The sequence below is a fragment of the Pelodiscus sinensis genome, chromosome 2 (genome assembly GCF_052426305.1).
Source record: "Pelodiscus sinensis isolate ZL-2025 chromosome 2, ASM5242630v1, whole genome shotgun sequence".
Taxonomy (NCBI): domain Eukaryota; kingdom Metazoa; phylum Chordata; order Testudines; family Trionychidae; genus Pelodiscus; species Pelodiscus sinensis.
Genome location: NC_143053.1, coordinates 265,088,726 through 265,107,446, shown reverse-complemented (window position 1 = coordinate 265,107,446; position 18,721 = coordinate 265,088,726). Strand labels below are relative to the sequence as shown.

At 44.7% G+C, this 18,721-nt stretch overlaps 1 protein-coding gene across 20 annotated transcripts in view; it reads right to left on the bottom strand.

The window, feature by feature from the left end:
- The window catches only part of SMARCD3 (SWI/SNF related BAF chromatin remodeling complex subunit D3), a 289,042-nt gene that overhangs the window by 193,878 nt on the left and 76,443 nt on the right, over nt 1–18,721 (bottom strand). For 2 of the 20 annotated variants that reach the window (XR_016348994.1, XM_075917538.2), the window contains exon 1: nt 12,135–12,341. The exons of 10 other annotated variants lie outside the window; for them this stretch is intronic. Coding sequence is in view for 5 of the 10 variants with exons in the window: in XM_075917538.2 (XP_075773653.1) it covers nt 12,135–12,142 (8 nt within the window). In the remaining 5 variants the exon portion in view is untranslated. Of the gene's footprint in view, nt 1–7,545; nt 8,343–10,541; nt 10,654–12,134; nt 12,358–18,721 lie in introns of those variants that run through there. 8 more of the 20 variants (XM_075917556.2, XM_089776880.1, XM_075917557.2 and 5 more) reach the window with 8 other exon arrangements.

Sequence of the window (18,721 nt, the reverse complement as noted above, 5' to 3'; positions counted from 1 at the left end):
TGTCATCCTTTTCCAGCCTCTGACAAACAGAAGCTAGGGACACCATTCCTACACATTCAGGCTAATAGCCATTGATGGACCTAATCTCCATACATTTATCTAGTTCTTTTTTAAACCCTGTTAAAGTCGTGGTCTTCACAACATCAGGGAGTTCCACAGGTTGACTGTGTGTTGTGTAAAGAAAAACTTCCTTTTGTGTGTTTTAAACCTGCTGCCTATTAATTTCATTTGATGACTCCTAGTTCTTAGGTTATGGAAACAAGTAAATAACTTTTCCTTATTCACATTTTCCACACCAGTCATGATTTTATAGACCTCTATCATATCCCCCATAACTCCTCTTTTTCTAAGCTGAAAAGTCCAAGTCTTTTTAACCTCTCTTCATATGGGACCCTTTCCAAACCCCTCATCATTTTTGTTGACCCTTTTTCAAATGTCAATATACCTTTTTTGAGATGATGCGACCACATCTTTACACAGTATTCAAGATGTGGGTGTATAATGGTTATATACAGAGGCAATAAGATATTCCATGTCTTATTCTCTATCCCTTTTTTAATGATTCCTAACATTCTATTGCTTTTTTGACTGATACTGCACACTGAGTGGATGTATTCAGAAAACTAGTCACAATGACTCCAAGATCTCCCTCTTGAGTAGTTGTAGACAAATTAGTCCGAATCACATTGTATGTATAGTTGGGTTTATTTTTTCCAATGTGCATTACTTTACATTTATCAACATTAAATTTCATTTGCCATTTTGTTGCCCAATCACTTAGTTTGGTGAGATCTTTTTGATGCTCGTCACAGTCTGCTTTGGTCTTAACTATCTTGAGCAGTTTCGTATCATCTGAAAATTATGCCACCTCACTGTTTACCCCTTTCTCCAGATCATTTATATATAAACTGAACAGAATTAGTCCTAGCATAGGCCTTGGAAGACACTACTTGTTACCTCTCTCCATTCTGAAAACTGACCATGTATTCCTACTCTTTGTTTCCTAACTTTTAACCAAAATGCAGGACAATGTAGCACTTTAAAGACTAACAAGATGGTTTATTAGATGATGAGCTTTCGTGGGCCAGACCCACTTCCTCAGATCAAATAGTGGAAGAAAGTAGTCACAACCATATATACCAAAGGATACAATTAAAAAAAATGAACAAATATGAAAAGGACAAATCACATTGCAGAACAGGAGAGGGATGCAGGGTGGGGGGGAGGAAGGAAGGTAAGTGTCTGTGAATTGATGATATTAGAGGTAGGGAGAGTGGGATGTTTGTGAGTTAATGGTATTAGAGGTGATAATTGGGGAAACTATTTTGGTAATGGGTGAGATAGTTCAAATGTTTGTTGAGTCCTTTTTGGAAAGTGTCGAATTTTAACATGAATGACAGTTCAGAGGATTCCCTTTCAAGTGCAGATGTAAAAGGTCTTTGTAGCAGAATGCAGGTGGTTAAGTCATTGAGAGAGTGTCCTTTCTGGTTAAAATGGCAAGAAACTGTTTTCTCTTTGTGATCTTGTCTGATATCTGTTTTGTGGGCATTAATCCTTTGGCGAGTGTCTGAGATGTTTGTCCAATGTACATAGCAGACGGACACTTTCGGCACATGATAGCATAGATTATATTTCTGGATGCGCAGGAATATGTGTTCTTGATCTTATAACTCACTTGGTTAGGTCCAATAATGGTATCAGCAGAATGAATATGTGGACAAAGCTGGCAACGGGGTTTGTTGCAAGGGAAGGTACCAGGGTTGGTATTAGCGTGGTATGTCCTGTGGTGGTTGGTAAGAATCATCTTGAGGTTAGGTGGTTGTCTATAGGAGACTATGGGTCTGTCTCCCAGAGCCTCTTTGAGTATGGTATCCTATTCCAATATAGGCTGTAGTTTATTGATAATGTGTTGTGTTAATGCCCACAAAACAGATATCAGACAAGATCACAAAGAGAAAACAGTTTCTTGCCATTTTAACCAGAAAGGACACTCTCTCAATGACTTAACCACCTGCATTCTGCTACAAAGACCTTTTACATCTGCACTTGAAAGGGAATCCTCTGAACTGTCATTCATGTTAAAAATTCGACACTTTCCAAAAAGGACTCAACAAACATTTGAACTATCTCACCCATTACCAAAATAGTTTCCCCAATTATCACCTCTAATACCATTAACTCACAAACATCCCACTCTCCCTACCTCTAATATCATCAATTCACAGACACTTACCTTCCTTCCTCCCCCCCCCCCCCCGCATCCCCCTCTTGTTCTGCAATGTGATTTGTCCTTTTCATATTTGTTCATTTTTTTAATTGTATCCTTTGGTATATATGGTTGTGACTACTTTCTTCCACTATTTGATCTGAGGAAGTGGGTCTGGCCCACGAAAGCGCATCATCTAATAAACCATCTTGTTAGTCTTTAAAGTGCTACATTGTCCTGCATTTTGCTTCAGCTACCCCAGACTAACACGGCTACATCTCTATCACTAACTTTTAACCAGTTATCAATCCATAAAAGGACCTTCCCTCTTATCACAGGACAACTTACTTTAGAGACTTTGGTGAGGGACCCTGTCAAAGGTTTTCTGGAAATCTAAGTACACTATATCCACTGGCTTCCCCTAGTCAACATGTTTATTGATCTCCTCACAGAACTCTAGTAGATTCCTAAGGCATGATTTCTCGTTACACAAACCATGATGACTTTCCCCCAACAAATTATCTTCATCTGTGTGTCTGACAATTTTATTTTTACTATAGTTTCAACTAATTTGCCTCGTACTGTCATTAGACTTACTGGTTTGTAATTGCCAGGATCACCTCTAGAGCCCTTTTGAAAATTTGGCACCACATTAGCTATCCCGCAGTCATTAAGTACAGAAGCTCATTTAAAGGATAGGTTTCAAACCAGTTAATAGTTTTGCAATTTCATATCTGAGTTCTTTCAGAAGTCTTGGGTGAATGCCATCTGGTCCCGGTGACTTGTTACTGTTAAGTTTATCAATTTGTTCCAAAACCTCCTCTAATAACACCTCAACTACTACTAATAATAATGTCTGTTGAAACTGAAATGTTGGTGAGCTACTGCATTTCTGTGGATTATGACAGAATTATTCACATAGCTCAAGTCCCCATAATTGAAGGGCCCAGTGCCAATTCTACGGCTATGTCTAGACTGCAAAGAAAAGTCAGAGAGGCTTTTCCAAAATGTGGCCCATCTATACAGGGCCAAATTTCAGAAAAACCTCCTCTTTTACCGCATCCCTTCATCCTCATACAATGAGGATTACGGGATGGCAAAAGAATGCATCCGCTTTTTTGGAAATTGTTCAGAAAAAGCGGACATTTCCCAGAGGTATCCCAGAAAAGCTCTACAGTCTAGACATATCCTACTTCTCAATTTTATTCATACACTTTAAGGCAAGAAAGAACCAACAGATCATCTAGTCCAGGGGTGGGCAAGATGCAGCCTGCGGACCGAATCCAGCCCACCAAGTCCCCAGATCTAGCCCACAGCTGCCCCACCAGGACTTTTAGGCACAGAGCAGCTCACAATTGAAGCGGCTTGCTGCTCTCTGCTCTGGATGTTGGAGAGGGAGGAGGAGGCTTTGTGCACTGCCCCCACCCCCAGCAAAACCTCTCAGCTATCATTGGCCAGTTCCCAGCCAATAGGAGCCAAGAAATATTGCTGGGAGCAGGGGCAGTGCATGAAGCCTCACTCCCTCTCCCATGCCCGGAGCAGGGCCATGTGGAATAGACTGGGATTGCAGCAGACAGGCAGAAAGCCTGCCTCCAGTTTCTGCAGGCTGGAAGCCACCTAAGTAAGTGCCTCCCAGCCAGACCCAGCCTCTAGCACCCCACTCTCACTCTCTCCCCAACTACCTCTCCCAAGCCACCACCTCCTCCTACTCCGGGTCACCACCCAAACTCTCTGTACCCCCTCTTCCTTCTTTCTCCAAGTCACAACTTCCTCACAGATCCTGCACTACCTCCTACATGCCCCTCCTCCACCTATAAGCCCCTCCCCAACCCTGCACCTCATTCCCCTACTCCAAGCCACCACCCAAAACCTCTGCACCCCTTTTTCCCAGGTCACAACTCCCTGCATCCCCTCCCCCAGGGCAGAATCTTCTCCTGCACCCATAACCCCTCCTGGACCCTGCACCCCAATCCCCTGCCCCAGATCACAACCACTTCCTTTACCCAAATTTCCTCTAGGACCCCACAAGACAAGCCCAACAAAGAAAATAACAGAACACCACTGTCAATCACCTACAGTCCCCAGCTAAAACCTCTCCAATGTATCATCAATGATCTACAACCCATCCTGGACAATGACCCCTCACTTTCCACAGACCTTGGGAGGTAGGCCAGTCCTTGCCCACAGACAACCTGCCAACCTGAAGCAAATTCTCACCAGCAACTATACATCACATCACAGTAACTCTAACTCAGGAACCAATCCCTGCAACAAACCTTGGTGCCAACTCTGCCCGCATATCTACACCAGCGGCAACACCATTACAGGACCTAACCAGATCAGCCACACCATCATGGGTTCATTCACCTGCACATCTACCAATGTAATATATGCCACCATGTGCCAGCAATGCCCCTCTGCCACAGGCATCAGCAAAACTAGACTGTCCCTACGTAAGAGAATTAAAGGACACAAATCAGATATCAGTTCTCCAAAAACCTGTAGGAGAACACTTCAGTCTCCCTGGACACAGTAGCAGATTTAAAAGTGGCCATCCTACAACAAGAAAAAACTTTAAAAACAGACTTCAAGGAGAAACTGCAGAGCTACAATTCATCTGCAAATTTGACAGTATCTATCATTTTAGGATTAAACAAAGAGTGTGAATGGCTAGCCAACTACAAAAGCAGTTTCTCCTCTCCTGGTATTCACACCTCCACACTAGCTGCTAGAAGTGGGCCTCATACTCCCTGACTGAAGTGACCTTATTATCTCTAAACTTACTCTTGATTGGAACTCTTTTCTTATGCCTGTATATTTATACCTGCTTCTGGAATTTCCACTACATGCATCTGACGAAGTGGGTCTTTGCCCATGAAAGCTTCTGCTCCAATAAATCTGTTAGTCTATAAGGTACCACAGGACTTCTCATTCTTATTGTCCTTAAGCCTGCCAGCCATGGATTTTTCCCTTCTGCCCTCATCTTAATCAATTTTCTATACTTTATAAGTTCTGGTGATTTCTATGTATTTTCCCCATTGTTCCCATTTGTAATCTTCTATATTTGTTTAATTTCTAATTACTGCCTTCAATTCACAATTGAACAGAACGGGCTTTTAGCCAAAGTTGTTCTTGCTTGCTTGTGGATTCATGGGCTATGTCTACACTGGCAGCTTCTTGCACAAGAACAGCTGTTCTTGCGCAAAAACTTGATGGGTGTCTACACTGCACGCATGTTCTTGCGCAAGTAAATTCACAGTCTAGTGTCGGAAAACAGGGCTTCTTCCGGAAGAGTTATTCCTCTCCCCACGAGGAATAAGCCCTCTTGCACAAGAGCTCTTGAGCTCTTGCGCAAGAGGGCAGTGTAGACAGGCAACATGAATTTCTTGTGCAAGAAATTCATATGACTAAAATGGCTATCAGAGCTCTCTTGTGCAAGAGAGCATCCGCGCTGCCATAGACGCTCCTGCGCAAAAGCACATGCCAGTGTAGACGCGCTCTTGGTGAAGACTTTTTGCGCAAGAACTCTTCCACAAAACAATTATTGTGCAAGAAGCTGCCAGTGTAGAAGTAGCCCTGGGGTTTTGGCCATCTACTAATCTCTTTATAAGAGCTCCCAATTTTCACTCTCTCTTTTTTTTTTTTTTTTTTTTTTAAACTACTTTGGTTTCTCCCAAACAGTTTTGTTTATAGTTTTTCTTGACTTGCCTAGTATGTACCCTGAGTTTCTGTTTGTCTAGTAACCCAGTTCAGGAATTGCCATAAAGAGCAAAGCAGTGATCCATCCTCTCAAACATCCTATCTCTGAGAGTGGTTGAGATCTAATGTTTCAGGGAAGACGCAAGGTGTGCTGCATTGGAGATATGAAATAATTTATCCAAAGGGGAAGTTTCTTCATAGCCTCTGCGAGTCTGAGGTTGGCTTATCTTCTGAAGGAAAATGTATATCCTTTGTAAAAAAGATTGCCCTATTGAACGTAGTTTTATATTCTCATTAACTGTGTAAATGTCACATCCTTTTAAAAACTCTATTATGCTCTTAGGCTAAATGACATACTGTGGCAGTGAGTTCCACAGGAGAGTTCCATGCTGGAGAAAATGATTGATTGGTCTCAGTTTTAAACCTATTGCCTTTCAGTTTTATTGACCTATACTATGAGAAAAGGTAAGAATCATGCCTGATTTACTTCCATGTACGGTTTGTTATCCTGCAGGAGACTGAACTAGATGATCTTACTGAGGGCCCTTACAGTCCCACGCTTCTATGATTCTATATCCTTGTCTTGTTCCCTTTATTTCACATTCTGCATAAACAGTCCTCATCTTTTCATTCTATTCACAGAGAAGTTTTTCAGGCTTCTCATTGTTAACACCTATCTCTGAGCCTCCTCTCTTTCTGCTCCTTTTTTGTAGGCAGGATAACCAAAACCAAACACCATATTCCAGGTGAGAGCATGCCATTAATCCTTCATTCCAGGTCTTACCCATGCTAACATTCTATCTTTGTGGGGTATTTTGTGATATCCAGGCCTTTTTCCTGAATGGTTCTTTCAGTTAATTTAGAACCCAACATTATATGTAGAATTCTGTGGCAAAATCTGCAGATTAGAAAAAGCAGGGCTCACCTCCTTTTCCAGATTAATATATTAAACATCCCCCTCCTTATACAAATCCTTCTAACACCACACTCTATTGTTAGCCTTTAGTTATCCTTCTTATTTATTTATATAGTAGTCGTGACTGGAGACTCTGGTACATTGTGCTAGCTACTGTACAGATGAATGAAATAAAGAATCCTTGCCCCCAGAGCACTGAAAACCTAATTTTATGACATACTGATAAGCAGACATATATGGTGTGGAAGTTGGTCAAGGGAACAAGATAACAGATGGATATGTTTGCATAAATTAACAGTCTCTGTGCCTAGCCAAAACCGGACACTAGTAATGATTAAAAGGCATCATAGCAGGAACACATTTTAAGGAGGACTCTAAGGAGGGAAAGGAGGTGGACTTACAAATGTTAATGTGGAGAGCTTCCATGCACAGCATGGCAAAAAACACAAAGATCCTTATGAGAAAAGCAGATAATCAAAGCTGTATCAATAACATTGCAATAAGTAATTTGATTTGATGGAGAGGGAGGAGTCCAATGAGGGTCAGGCTTACATAAAACAACATCATTTGCCTTGATGCTGACAAAAGAACTTGGTGTGCTGTGGCTGCTTCCTAAGGATGTAAATAACTGTTTAAATAGTTAACTGGTTAAACAACTAAAATTATAATGTTTTAACTGGTTAATCGTTGGCAGGCAGCAGGGGCTGGGCCCCTGCCAACCCACCTGGGCTGAGTCAGAGTGGCTTTGGCCTTGCCCCGTTCTCCCACGCAGTCAGCATCCCGCTGGCCCAACAGAAGAGTGGCCCTCCCTACTGGCTGGACTCAGCCCAGGATTGTTCCAGCCTGTCTCCATTGGCTGTCCAATTGTTACACAGTAAGCATTCCGGTCAGCATAATGCTCCCAGGTAACTGATTCACCTTTTACATCCCTACCACTGCTTATCACCAATATTATTTAATTGGTTCCTTGTACTCCTCCATCTATCTGCATCCATCTTTTCTCTCTTGTCCTACACTGACATTATCAACTTCTTGGGACAGAGGCACCCTGTTGTATTGAGCCATGCAGCACCTAGCACAGTGTGGTTAGGGTTAGATGCTACAATCATTCAAATAGTAAATAATCAGAAGACAGTTGTGTTTGAAGAGGTGGACAAGGGGGAACCAATGAAGGGGGACACACACAAAAAGAGGGTGAATAGGTGAGAACAATAGGACATGAAGATAAACCTCTCAGCAGCATTTTGAATTAACATAATGAGAACTGGGTTGTCAGCATCAAGGCCAGAAAGGAAGAGATTACAGAAATCAAATGTTACATGACAGTTGCTTTGACAAGAACTTTGGCAGGATGTACCAGCAAAAAAAGCTGGATCTTTGAGAGGCCGTACAAGAATTGGCTAGAGTTAGATTAGGGTTCTCAAACTACAGGCCTGCATGTTATCCCCGGACAAAGCAGTTGCTCAATCTGACCTGAGAGTACCAGGCCGGGGGAAATTGGGTGGGAGGAGGGAGCCTGTCCATTCCCGTTGCCCTAGTCCCACCCTTCCCACCCCTGCCCTGCCCTCTCCCCACCACAGATGGCTGATCACTAGAGAAGATGATCAGCACAAAGATGGTAATTAAGGCCATGCTTATGCATAAGAGCACCCAGAAATAGTGTGTAGAGAGAGAAAAGGAGAGGAACAGCAATAAAGTCTTGGGAGATGCACACAGAGAAGGACAGAAGAGGACTCACCAAATAGGACATTGAAAAAAATATGGAGAGAGAGAACTGTAAGATAGGAGACAGAAAGTCTGTGAATGACCCAATTTAAAGAAGCAAAGTCAGCAGGGGCAGCTCTAGACTAGCTGCCAGCAACCGGTGCCCTAGGCGAACCATGCAATCGGCGCCCCCACCTCCAAACCCCTCAATGATATTGCGCCACCATTTGTCTCCCCATTTAACTTGGCACTCTAAGCGACCGCCTAGTTCGCTTATAAGGATGGGCTGCCCCTGGCAGAGTGTGATCATTGATGTCAAAGACCAGCAAGTAGTCAAGGGAGATGAAGATGGAGTACAGGCCTTGAGATTGGCCAAGAAGAGGAAATTAGTGAAAGTAATTTGGGTGGAGTGGCCAGGGTAGAAGCCAGATTGGAAGACGGTCAAGAACAGGGTGAGTGGGGAAGCTGAGGACACAGTGTGTAAAAGTGTGTGGAGCAAAGCTCTCTCATTTGAGGGGCTCTAGCTCTGGAGCATATGTTCAAACAAGATCAGGTGAATGGAAAGTCTGACAATCTTCAGGAAACACTGCAAAACCTTCCTCTTCAAAAAAGCGTTTTACTATAGCAAGAAGGACACTCAGAATATTGATACCTTCACATACTCAAACACCACCCAGACTAACAAAGCAAGCAAACAAAATAAAAGAAAAAAACATCCCAGCAAGAGCTTTTACCCCAATCGAAGGCGAGATACTTTCTTATTGCCATTGGTTTTACATGGATGGGACTCAAATACTATGGCGATAATAAACCGCTGAGACTGGCAGAGATCAAGGCAACAATTGCAAATAGCACATTCACGTATGTAGGTGAAGACAGGGAGATGGGATAATGGTTGAGGAGGCAGGTAAGAACTAGACCTACTTTTTATGATAGGGAAGACTAAACTGTGCTTATGATGCCAAGGGAAAGTGAATTCAGAAGAACAAGGAAGGAAGGAAGGAAGGAAGGAAGGAAGGAGATGAGAGTGAAGGTGAGGGAGATAAACAAGCAGGTAGCAATTGGGTCACTGGGGCAGGTGTACAAGTTAGAGAAGAAAAGAAAAAAAAGCCACAGCTTCATTAATGGAGTGGGGAATAAAGAGGTATAGGAAGCAGAAGCGGTCCTGTCAGATCTTGAAGCCAGAGAAAAGCTGCACTAAAACAAGTCACAGTGCACCAATGAAACAATATCTACACCAGGGGTTTGCACAACTATAGCTACACAATTTGATAGCTGAAATCCCAGTGCAGACAAGAAAATAATTTCTTTATAATGTATTATAGGCTGCATCTAGACTGGCAAGTTTTTCCGCAAAAGCAGGTGCTTTTGCGGAAAAACTTGCCAGCTGTCTACACTGGCTGCTTGAATTTCCGCAAGAACACTGACGATCTAATGTAAGATTGTCAGTGTTCTTGTGCAAATACTATGCTGCTCCCGTTCGGGAAAAAGCCCTCTTGCACAAATGTATTTGTGCAAGAGGGCCAGTGTAGACAGCTAAAAAGTGTTTTGTGCAAAAAAGCCCCGATGGCGAAAATGGCGATCGGAGTTTTCTTGCGCAAAACCACGTCTAGATTGGCATGGATGCTTTTCCGCAAAAAGTACTTTTGCGCAAATGTGTCCATGCCAATCTAAACACTTTTCCGCAAATGCTTTTAATGGAAAAACTCTTCCGTTAAAAGCATTTGCGGAAAATCATGCCAGTCTAGACGTAGTCTATTGTGTTTTGACAAACCGCACTAATGGCTCTTTGAAACTCCCAATAAAAAATGGAAATTGGTTCCCTTATAACTACCGTTTTGTCGATGTCCTCCAAAATGTCAAACATTAAGAAAACCCAATTCTCCTTTACAGAAGCCAATTCTTCTCTATCACACCATGTGAATCTAGGTATTGTACAATACCACTTCAGCCAAACAGGTGTCCCTAATCCTCTAAATGCCAGAAGCTGAGACTGGACGACAGGGGATGACTCACTCGACAACTGTCTGGTTCTGTTCATTCCCCCTGAAGCCTCTGGCACCAGTTGCTGTCAGAGACTGTTGTCTGACCCAGTGTGGCTATTATTACATTCTTTATCTTCCTGGTACCAGAGAAAAGTTAATTAGTCCAGTATTACAAAAATAACCCTTAGACACTTTTACAAAGTTATCTATCCATCAACTTGCCTTCCACCCAGTCATCCTTGTGAGCCCATCCAACCACTTCCAGGCCTCCCACTACTAGGTCACACCTATCTGCTCTCAGATCACCCTTGAGTGACAGGCTGCCAGCCCACCAGTCTGCCTCCACATGACAATGCACGTGTCAGCAAGCCACCCCGTATGCCTGCTTGCCCACTCACATGGGCTCCCAGCCATCTGCTTCCTGGCTGTCCCCACAGGATTCCTTGCCCTGCTGCCACGCTGCTCTTACCTGGCAAGCTGTTCTCACAATTCCACTCACCTCTTGTATTCCCACGCATGTACCACCAGGCCACATTTACATGTCCACCCACACATGCACTGTCAGGCTACCCCATACATAGCAGGGTTAATGTCACAATATATTCCTTATCTAGTTCTGTAGAACACAAGGACAATGGTCATCATCTCACAGTTCTCACACAAACAGCATGCCACTTAGATGTCCCTAGCCTTGCAGATCTCACCGTGTCGAATTCCTCTAAATTATAAGTTACACTCTAAGCAGCCAGTATTGGCATGTCCTGAATATGGAAACACTTAGGAAATCTGAAAAGTGACCGCTTAAGATTCCTGTGATCTTGATAGGTATGAAAACCCTCAGCTAATGACTTGGAAATGATCATCGAAATTCATTCCATATTTGTACTCCTAGGACTTTCCAATACTCTGCTATTTGCTAAATTTAAAGTCTCCTTTAAGAAATCCCAATGACACTGGCTGGAGCAGCTAAAGAACATGCTCTCCAATGACAGTGGGATGGGGTTTGCAATTTCCTACAAATGGGGAGCTCCAGTGTCAGGAGGTCTCCAAACACTGTATTAATCTTACTTACAGTAATGTAATGATTCCTTAAAGCATAGTGCTCACTCCCTAACCTATGACTGCGTACAGACTTCTAAGGTCCTGCAGAGCTAATCTCTGAGAGGCCCCCCTCCCTCCCAAAGCCACCTGTTAGGTAGCCAGAAGATAGAGGAGACCCAATTCTAAAAAGAACTACTACAGGCAGCACCATTCAAGGCTTCACTGCACTTTCATCAGAATTAAGCAAACACACACACAAAGTTTGATAACAGAACCAATGAGTGTCCAATGAACCCATTAGTGTCAGATCTGCACTGTGATCAGGTTCAAAAGCAAACCATTCACCATTCATGGAGAGCCAAGAGCAGAAATTGCAGCATACATTCCTCCAAACATTTCTGTATTACCAATGACTCAGTGCATGTTCTGGGAGCTTCATAGAGCCCTGTGTTCTAGCTGTACAGCATTTCTCAGAAGCCCCCAGAAGATATTGTAGGGGCTGTTTTCAGCCCAGCACAGAGCCTCCAATTTCCACTCACTCCTCTATTCAGACCAAGCCAGCTCACTAACTTTCCCGACTCACCACCCCATGGACCAGAAACTCAAAAAGTTTGCTTTTCGTAGCTTTGCGAGCCCCTCCTGCAACTTCGTCTGTAGCCATCAGGGTCTGCTCAGCCTCTCTCACTCTCTCTCTTCCTCTTTCTTTCCCTTTTCTGCCTTTTTCTCCAACTCTCCCCTCTGAGTCCTGCTGGGCTCTCACACTTCTAATAGAGCTGAGTGGGGGAGGGGGCCCCTTCAGGGCTTTCCTGACGGCCCACTCACGCTAATCCTCAGCTGCTACATTCCTCAACTGATAAGCCAGAAATAGTTTGTGCTGCCGGGTTCTCTGTGTTTACTCTGCAGGGACAGAAAATCCAGCTTTTTAAACCTCTCTGTCCAAACAACAGAGATAAGCAGGAGGCAAACTGAAAACACGTCTGAGCTTTTGAGTAGCAGTACTGCAGCCTCTCCTCCTCTGCATAAAGCGGATGGCAGATTCTGAGCAATGGGATGGCGGGGCAAGGTTTCAGCAATGACATTAAGCTCAGTGCCTCACAGAGAGCTTTTTTCAGTTGGAAAACGCACCAGGCAAGCAGTGAGGAAACAATGGCTTCCTCCTGGTCCCATTACTCCCCCTGCACTGTATTTCCAGGCCTTTTCCCCAGAGACCTGGCAGGCAGTGCACACAAACATTCACTGGCAGCATTTCCAGCAAATGAGACTGAGAACTAAGCTCTTTGGACAGGAGAGAGAAAGAGCAGGCTGAGAAAACAGAGAGAGCAGAAAAAGGGCACAGAGAAGGGGTATTTGTGAAAAAGGAGTCAGTAGCATAAAGCTAGTGACTGGGGCATGCTGCTTGATTTGCTATTCTTCTACAATACCCCCATAACCTTGCCAGGGCGACCTGCCTTTATGCTTACATAGATAGTGACAGACACCTCAAAGGAGATTGATAGGCACAGACAATAACACAGTGGGTGCCATTAGGTGTAAATATCTAGCCAGGTGTAACAAAAAGCCTAATGTAAACCAGAAAGCATGTCTTCCCAGGGAAATAAAACTGCCTTCCCCAGAAAACATGGAGCAAACCTGCCACGCCCAACTAAGTGGAAGAGAAAGAGATGGGTAAAGAAAAGAGACATTTAGTATGGATTTTACATTTTGTTGTAGCAATGTCAGTCCCAGGTTATTAGAGTGATAAGGTGGATGAGGCAATATAGATTTTACAGCCATTTCATAAGGCAGATGTCTTAAGACTTCACCAAGCAAATGAATTAGACACTGACGATGCAGTGACTGGAGACAAACATAGCAGCCGTACTCAGCAGGGCTGACTCTTCCATAATGTTAGAATGGACAGTGGTGGCTTGGGGCAGCAATCTGCTTACTGACAGCTTCTTGTGCGCAGCTTGTGAGGAGCTGACATTTCACTGTTTGCCTATCACAGCAATATAGGAGATGTTGCCAGGTTACGAGGGGTGTATCCTATTCTTGTCTAGGGGCTAGAAATTGTCTGGTCAGACTAGGAGTAGAAAAATGACCTGATTTCAGATAAATCACTGCTTTGACCATTGTACAGAAAACCAAACCCACAGAGGAAATGTTGAATAAGCTGGCACTGAGCATCTAATGTATCAACTCCCAAAATCACTCACACTCTAACCCAAGCACTAATATGCAGGGATCACTGCATGAATACCAGAAATGCTAGGAAGCTAGCTGTATCAGAAGAAACCTGCCCACAGGCCAGTACTACTTCTTCACCCATTCCTGAGTTACTGAGGCCATGTCTAGATTACAGAGAAGGTCAGTGCTGCAGCAGTCAATCGTCTAGCATTCAATTTAGTGGGCCTAGTACAGCACCACTACATTGCACACTGAGGGCACCCCCATCAATGACAGAACCCTACTCCTCACAAGGAATAAGGGAAATCAGCAGGAACATTTCTCCTGTCGACCTCCTGCTGTGAGGATGGTGTTGAAGCTCGGCTTAAGGTATGTTGACTCCAGCTACATTTCTTATGTTACCGTAAGCCAACCTTCAGCTGTAGTGTAGACCTGGCCTGAGAAAAGGCACTTGTAATCTAATTCCTGGCTACTGTGTGTCTCCTCCATTTTTGGTGAGGCAGCATCTGGATCATATCTTTTCTGTCACAGCCCCCTTTTAGGTCTCAAAAGCACAATGAAATGCATGTACCATTCTTTCAAGCCCTTTGTTCTGCTTTTAGCATAGTCTCCCTTTATATAATCAGATATATCCCCATCCAATAAATACATAATTTATAGACACACATGCATGCAGATACAGAGTAAACCCACACAGAGAATATTAAACTCATCCTCATGGCAAGATGAGGTTGCAAACTCGCAGCTCTCCAGAATCAGCCTAGCTAATGTAAGAAAAGGCATTTATTATTTAGCTCCTCCATTTCAAATGGTTATTGTGCTCCCTGTTCCCAGCTTATTGATACACTTTCACCCCTCTGCCACAAAAAGCAGAGCCTCACCCAAATGTATGTACTATAAATCCCTCCCATCCCTCCCCCCATTCCCCACAAGTGTTTGAGCAATGAATGTGCAAAAGGAGTGTCTTTTAGTGTAGGGCAATGCCTTGTCTCAGCCAGTGCTGGTTGCTGCAGCAGTCAAAACAGGAATCCCCCTTAATGTCCCCCCATCTCTCCTTCAGTCACTGAAGCACCAACAGCACCAAATGGCAACTCTTCTCCCAGCAGTGCAGGCAGGGAGAGGCAGGGCGCTGTGGTCCCACAGCTGGAGCACAAAGGCAGGCTGGGGCCCTGGCCTGTGCTGCGGACGTTCCTTCCCAGCAGGGCTGCCTGTGAGCACAGGTCCCTGGAGCAGGAAGCGAGCATGCCCAGTGAGCAGCCTGGCTGTGTGAAGGTCAGCCTGTGGCCTAGCTTCAGGACTCAAAAGGCAGCAGCTGAGGGGGAGGGGGGAGGCTGGACTGGGAAGGTTAACTCCTTCTGTCCCGGAAAAGATGGATGGTGTACCTCGCAATGGCCTACCCTCCTTGTGTGCAGCAGCCCAGGAGGATGCTCTGAACAGCCCAGTTTCCACAGCGTGGGACCTGAAGGAGGAGGTGCAGGGTTTCAGCACCCAGCAACAGAGAAACCATTCACCCTTGGACAAAAGCTGGAGGCCTGAAGTGTTCCCTGCAGAGGCACACAAAGAAAGCTGCAGTGTCCTCGGTTCAGGGCAGGAGGGAGGAGGACCTCACCCCCTTATCGGAGAAGTAGGCGTGAGGAGCCATCCGCAGAGAGAGGTGACTCTCAGCCAGCAGGGGGAACAGCAGGATTATTAGTTTACAGGGTTGGTTGCAGACTTGTCAGCACAGAAAGCAGAAGCAGCCAGAACAATCCATCTTGGGGAGAGGGGGCTCAGAGCCAAGGGCCCTGACCCCCCAGCCCTGGACCCCAAGCTAGCAACACTCACACACCCAGCAGCCCTATCTCCCCCTGCTGCCAGCCCCACCTCCAGCCTTTGTGCAGCTTCCCCTGAAAAAGGTGTCCTCTGGGCACACTCCCCCTCCCAGTTTCAGGTTACAAAAAGCATCAGCCATTGTGTACATGGGAAAGGTTATCACACCAGAAATTCCTACCACCATCTCACTATTGGTGTAGTGTCCAGGGAAACTGAGGCACATACATGGGGTTGCTACAGTACAGTAGACATCACATGCAACATAACAAAGTGAACAGCCTAACACAATCCCCACTTTTGCATAGAATTCCTGCTATATTCTCTAAGGGAGAGAGAGACTCTTTTTCCCCAGTGTTCTCTGTGGATATATCTACACTGCATCGTAACTTGAAATAAGATATGCAATTTGAACTACGCAAATTGCATATCTTATTTCAATGTTATTTTGAAATAGCTTATTTCGTCATTTGGCACTGTCTACAGAACGCCAAATTTCGAAATAAAGCACTATTCCAAAATGTCCCTTCCTTCTCGTAGAATGAGGTTTACAGGGATGTCAGAATGGTGAGCCTGAAATAATGGGCTTGCTGTGAGGACACAGGATAGCTATTTCGGGATACTCCAGTATCCCGAAATAGCATTGCAGAATAGACCTACCTCCAGTGATACAGGGAGAGACCTGGCTTGCTTGGGGGGCACACAGACCAAATAAGCATTCTCCTCCCTTGTTCTCTAGTTCTTTTTCACTAATCACTTTTTGGCCCCTGTGCAAAAAAGCATTTTAATAGTTTGAGGAGCAGTAACAGAGATAGATTATTCCCTCCCTCCCTCCACCTTCCCAGAGCCCAGTCTTTTCTAGAGTCACAAGTGCCTAGACTAGTGGTGGGCATCCTGCGGCCTGAGGACCTCCTGCAGTTTATCAGGGTTCTATGTGTGGCCCATGAAATATTTTACCATTGCTCACATGCTGGTTGTCAGCTTCTGTTAATTTCCATCCATGTAATTTTTTTCCCAGCAGTGTTACTAATGTGACACACATGTAAAGCAAGGGTATGTGAAGTGAGGTGTGTGCTGATTGCAAGAGCTGTCTATTCCCTCTAAATCCAATCAAAGCACTGCTATTGTTCAACTGGAACACCGTGCAAATTCAGTAGCAAAACTACCCTATCCTGGGAGCCTGGCTTGCAGCCCACTGAGATTGAGGAAGGTCACTCTTGTGGCCCACTCACTAGCATAGGTTGCCCATTGCTGCCCTCAACTTTGGCCTCTGAAAGAACTCAAATGTGAAATTATGGAACTATGAACTGTGGTTTGCAACCTATCCTTTAAATCAACTTCTGTACCAAATGACTGGAGGATGGCTAATGTGGCGCTAAGTTTTTAAAAGGGCTCCAGAGATGATCCTGGCAATTACAGGCCAGTAAGTCTAATTTCAAGACAGGCAAATTGGTTGAAATAATAGTAAAGTACAGATTTGTCAAACACATAGACATAATTTGTTGGGGCAAACTCAAAATGGTTTCTATAAAGAGAAAGAGAAGGTTAATCACCCTCTGCAGTAACTGACATTCTTCGAGACGGGTGTCCCTATGGGTGCTCCACCGTAGATGTTTGGGCGCCACAGCACGCCTGGCCGGAAGATTTCAAGAGCAGTGCTAGTGACAGGTAGTTTACACATGCACAGTACACTCTACATGCAGGGCAGCTAATGCTCATGTACAGGCTATGATCTCTTCAGTTCCTTCTCTGCCCCGGTAAGGATGCGTGATGGTGATGCACCAAAGCAGACGGGAGGAAGGTTGGGTGGTGAAGTACCCACAGGGACACCCATCTTAAAGAACCTCAGTTACTGCAGAGGGCGAGTAACCCTCTCTTCTTCTTCGAGAAAAAAAATACAGGACTATGTAGCACTTTAAAGACTAACAAGATGGTTTATTAGATGATGAGCTTTCGTGGGCCAGACCCACTTCCTCAGATCAAATAGTGGAAGAAAATAGTCACAACCATATATACCAAAGGATACAATTAAAAAAAATGAACACATATGAAAAGGACAAATCACATTTCAGAACAGAAGGGGGATGCGGGGGGGGAGGGGAGGGGAGGTAAATGTCTGTGAGCTAATGATATTAGAGGTGATAATTAGGGAAGCTATCTTTGTAATGGGTAAGGTAACTAGAGTCTTTGTTAAGACCCCGGCGTAAAGTGTCGAATTTTAGCATGAATAACAGTTCAGAGGATTCTCTTTCAAGTGCAGTCTTAAAAGGCTTTTGAAGCAGGATGCAGGTAATTAAGTGGTTGAGACACTGTCCTTTCTGGTTGAAATGGCAAGAAACTGTTTTTTCTTTGTGATCCTGTCTAATATCTGTTTTGTGGGCATTGATCCTTTGGCAAAGTGTCTGAGACGTTTATCCAACTTACATAGCAGACGGACACTTTTGGCACATGATAGTATAAATTATATTTCTGGATGCGCAGGAATATGTGCAACACAGAATTGTGCCACAGGGGGATTTTTGTGCCACAGGGGATTTTTTTTTGTGCCACAGGGGATTTTTGTGCCACAGGGGGCTTAGGCTTGCTAGCCTGTCTTGGCATTGTTGCTAGGTCCTGGGATCCTCAGGGCACAGTGGGTGATCGCAGCCCCAGCAAGCTCTTGTCTGGAGCCCCCACAGGGGACGGAACTGGCTTGGATTTGTGGGTTTGCCCTGTCTGGGTGAAGGGGATTCCCTGCTAGCATCTGCATGTGCCCTCTTACATTGTTTAGAGGTTGCAGAGCTTGCAGCTTAGGCAGTTGAAGCCACCTTCTCTGACATCGCCGCTGTGAGGGTTTAAGCGGGGATGCAGGGTCTAAGACTGGTCAGAGTGCCATCAAAGCAAGACTGGTTTCAGTTTTAGCTCTCTCACTTTGTGTGCGCCGGCTGTCGGGTCTCTGATGAGCGCGGTGAATCACACTGTGATGCTCCCCCAGGCAGCAGAGATACATGAACACCCTTCTGGGCGTGAAATATACACGCAGCAAATAGATGGCGCTTGAACTCAGCCCGCTTTAGTATACGCTGGGGGAGGGGGAAGAGCGTTGTGAGGAGGTTTCTGTGGAAAAGCTTTTCCTTAGAGTAAAACAAATAAAATCAATGAATGCGGAGGGGAGAGCCCCTGTGGGGCGAGCCTCGCAAGGGGAAAGCAGGAGGC